Source organism: Mitosporidium daphniae (assembly GCF_000760515.2).
Source record: "Mitosporidium daphniae strain UGP3 chromosome Unknown contig-214, whole genome shotgun sequence".
In the NCBI taxonomy this organism is placed as follows: Eukaryota; Fungi; Microsporidia; genus Mitosporidium; species Mitosporidium daphniae.
Window position 1 is genome coordinate 1 of NW_013546606.1, and position 4,457 is coordinate 4,457.

General features: G+C 38.4%; 1 protein-coding gene across 1 annotated transcript; it reads left to right on the plus strand.

Annotated features, from left to right (window-relative positions):
- Window positions 1-1,595: 1,595 nt before the first annotated feature.
- On the plus strand, window positions 1,596-4,457 carry DI09_214p10 (uncharacterized protein; the record flags this gene model as incomplete). The annotated part of the gene is made up of 2 exons (XM_013383054.1): window positions 1,596-1,823; window positions 1,973-4,457. Coding segments are annotated over 2 exons (2,713 nt in total), but the record flags the coding sequence as incomplete, so codon positions are not given.

Genomic DNA, 4,457 nt, shown 5'->3' on the forward strand with positions numbered 1-4,457 from the left:
ACCTTTCTGTGGCATTTTCGATTACTAATTAACTCGGGTTAGAGGCAGCCTATTACACACTCCAACCGGTCTGTTCATAAATTTTACGCGATATCACGTTACTTTTTGCAATTTCTCGGTTATACTCGCAATATTAACTGAGATACGCTTGATTTTGTTTTTACCCAAAAAATCTCTTTGGTGGACATAAATCGTGCTAACTCTTTATATTTACCTCAAGCTATATATCCTCAATTATGGCATAAAAAATTAATTTTCATATGTCAGTCCTTATCAAGTTTATTTCCAGGAGTTATTCCATCAAGTCCACAGGAAATAAGGCCAATTTCTTTAAAATCAATCTCATGCCACTTTTTAAAATTTGGGTTAAAATAGCAACAAGCTCACAGGCATTCAACTTTAAATGCTTGATTGTCGTAAGAATAGCATTGTCTTGGGACTCTCATTGCTGGCGTGCTTCTGTATTTACCTTTCTGCAAGGTGTTTTTCCTGAAAAAAGGTATTAATTTCTTTCTAATTAATGTTCACAATTCTGCCCCAAGTAAAAGAAAAAAGTGTGACAAAAGCTGTAATTGACCGCATAAATTTAATCTGCATCTCATGATTAGCAGGTAAGACAAAAAACAAGCATACCACAGGAAAAAGACCAAGAAGCTTGCTTGAGCAAGTAGAATTCTCATCATAAATTTTACAGAAAAAGCCGACCTTTTATTAATGTCATGACCGATCAATCATATGCTCAATGGCGACTTTGCATTTTACACTCGGTAATTAAGACACATGACTGCTCTTTTTTAGATTTAATTATTAAACCAATTCCATATATTGCAAGCCAATTCCATATATTGCAAGCCAGTTCCATATATTGCAAGCCAGTTCCATATATTGCAAACCAATTCCATATATTGACTTGCCCTTGGTGAGTGCCTGATTTGTCAAGCCGCTATTCTGTCAACAGATACTTGCTTTCAGACGGCTTTTTAAACTCCTCTTAACCAGAACGAGACGAAACCGCGGTGAGTAAGCCGAGACCCAGGAAAATTTCCAATCTAGACTATCTGCTTCGCAACTTTTAATTCAAACCAAGAAGAAGCCATCTATAAATGTGGGGTTAACAAGACAGAACAAGCTATTTTCAGAAATAGATACTATTTTGATGATGATGCTGAACTTGAAGCAAGTCTTTCTGCCATTTATAGTTCCTTCAATATTGCGGGGGTTCAACCAGAAAGGATTAAGAGATGATATGTGTTTCAAAAATAGTGTTTGATTGGGTTTGTCGCGCTTTGAAATTATCGCTAAAAAATTGATAAAAAAGCAAGCATATCTCAATACCAATGGAGCCCTAATAAAAGGGAAGATAAAATCGCCTTAAATTGCCATAAGATCAAAATTAGAATTTGATGGTGCTATTGCAGGTCAAATAAACGGGTCAAGTCCACTCGATTTAGGGTTACAAATTCAGGTTTATCCTCAACCTTTTAAATTTGAAACGATGTTCAGGGGAAATATCGAACTTCGACCGTGGGGTTGTCCAAAACGGCAAAATTTGTATTTTCAATTGGACACAATTTAATTTTCCAAATATTAGTTCTATGATATCAAGTGAACCTGAAAATGATAATCCTCAGGTAAGTGCAAACGCTATCAAAAGGCCAAAACCTAGATCTGGTCGCAACGGCTCCAATTTAGAAAATATAGACCTCTATTTATCCATCAAAGAGTCTAGACATACTCCGTCAAAGCTTGGCGCCAATTTTATAAAATGGCTATTGGCGGATTCCGATTCTGCCATTATGCACTTCATCGGATTGCTGCTTAAAGTATTTGGTGTTTTATTGACCATATAGTCGTCCGGGTTTAACGGGCCAATTTCAAAATCCCAAATTGCGAGCGACGACCCAGTGACCTTGTTTTCAGAAATTCAATCATCCAGTCCAAGCGTAATGCTTTAAGTGTGTAACCGTTTTAGCTGTTCGATAAGGAGTTCATGTTTCAAAAAAAGGAACGTAGAGACTATAAGACCTTCAAATCGAAATTCTCATCCTTTATCTCTAATTTGGTTCTCGATATGAACAGTCACGAGGAGGATTTGGAGGTATTTAAGCGGCTGCTTGGATGGATTCTTGCCCTTTCGTCATGTCAATACAGGCCGTTTAGGATTACAGCAACATTTTGTGGCTTGTATATCCAGGAAAGTTTATGCAGATTAATTGTTCACAACTACGTTGATTTGGAATCCAATCAGGTTTCCATTGCGACCTTTTCGTCGCTTTTGGACTTTATTTTCAATGGACTTTATCTTCATAGATATCGTGATGTGGACCCCTATATCCGAGCGGTCTGTGTCAAGCATCTAGCAGAGTGGATCATTATCTATCCAAAAAAGTTTTTGGATAACTCTTATCTTCGGTACATCGGATGGATATTATCCGATAAGGTTGCTGAAGCCAGAGCAGAGGCAATAACTTCAATCATCACGTTGATCGAATCTGCTGAAAAAGATATTATATTTAGCGGTATCCGCTCTTTTTTGGATCGGTTTCTACCTCGTATTCTTGAGTGTGCATCCAGAGATAAAGACAACACCGCTCAAAATGCATCGCTGCATCTTTTGCACAAGCTTTCTGCGCATGAGTTAGTTGACATCGAAATATTGGATAGCCTGCTTTTTGTTCTGTTTTCCAAAAACCCACAGGCAAAAGGCCTATTTGTCAAAATATTGACTATTTTGCTGTCAAAAAAGACGCAATCTCCGCATATGGCCGAGTTCAAGTCGATTTTCAGTATCACCGGATGGCTTCTTCAAAAATTTCCACCATCCTTTTGTTGCCTCAAAAAAGATCTCTGCTCGTTGATCGTAGTGAGTCTTGTTGAATGCTATCAGGGATCCGCGGAAGCTCAACATATGCACTTTGAGAACATTGTATCTTTTCTTTGCTCGGATTTTTCTCTGATTCCGATGAATGAGATCGAAGTGGACCTGGATAGCATTAGACAAATTTTGCTCTACTTTCTAAGTGCACTGTGCAAAAACGCGGGGTCCTCTTCCAATGAAATTATTTCTCTTTTCATTCTGAATTGGGGAAAAATCTTTTCCAATATCCATTCTACCCCAAATTTCAAAAAGATCATTTTTTCCATTGTGCATGGCATGATTGCAAAAGCTCCTATTTCTCCGGTATGTGAGTCTGATTCAAAAGAATGGCTAATTTCCATTTCAGAGATTTTCTCCTCTGCGCAAATGGTGTTCCTTGACATCTCGTCATTTGGTACAGAAGATACGGAGAGCACCAATGTATCATTAGTCAAGAGCATAGTTTCGGCCTTTGGAATTGAAAATTTACTCGTGGAAAAGCGAACCCTTCTTTTCAGCATATATTCGCATTTAGAAGAGCAATTTTGTGCACTCTCCGGGGCTCCATTAGAGCATTACCTTTGTCAAGGTGATAGTGCAAAACTGTGCATCACCATGGATAAGCTGCAGTGTCTGTACAATGAATTGTCTACATCTGGCTCCCTGTTATTTGATGACGTCAAGAAACTTATTGTTGGCCACTTTGAGAAAATATTGGATCAATACAACGGGATTTTTTCCGTTTTGCAGGCTTATCCTTCAAATTCAAACGTATTGACACTTTTTAATTACATTTCTACATATCTTTTTTCAATCTCTAAGCTGATCGCGTCAAATGAAGAAGCTTCGCAAGTAATCTTTTCCATCATCAAATCGAGCTCTACTTGTGGAGTGGTAACCAAAAGTTCGCCATCGACGCAAGCCTTCGCACTGTATACGGATGCTTTACTTTTTGCTCTGAAAAGCGGGAAACTTTCGGTCAAAGACATTGACAGGACGCCTTTGGATTGCATTGAAAATAGCATCGTAAAGAACTTCTATACCCTGTCAAGATCTAACTCATCCAAAATCAGTACCGACTTTTCTGAATTTGTTGCTCATATCGGATGTGACCTGGAGGTGGTTCGCTCAGATGAATACTCAAACATAAAGTGCTACCTCAAACTGCTTTTTATGCAGCTCGTTGACGCAAAAATATTGAAGCTGTTTCTTCAATTATTTGAAAGCCTTCCTAATCCACTGATATTACTTTTCAAATCTTATTTGGCCGCTCTTTCGGAGCCGTCCTTTCTGTCATCCATCATAAATACCCTTGCAGAGGGCTTTCTGGACCTTAGTAATTCGGATCTCTCCTCTGTTGAGCATGTGCAAAGGCTAGACGAGTTTTTATGTTCAATCTTTTCGCCGTCTCATGAAAAAGGGACCACTTTTCCTCAGTCACATGTCTTGGAAACATTCACAATTGCCCTCGTGTCCGCATTTGTTAAGCAATATTTTGAAAACAAGGATATCAATTTTTATATTTTCAAGCTCGTTAACGAGGGTTGGGCAAAAAATCTGTCTGCAAACACTGCATATGAAATCAACGCCAGCGTAGAGT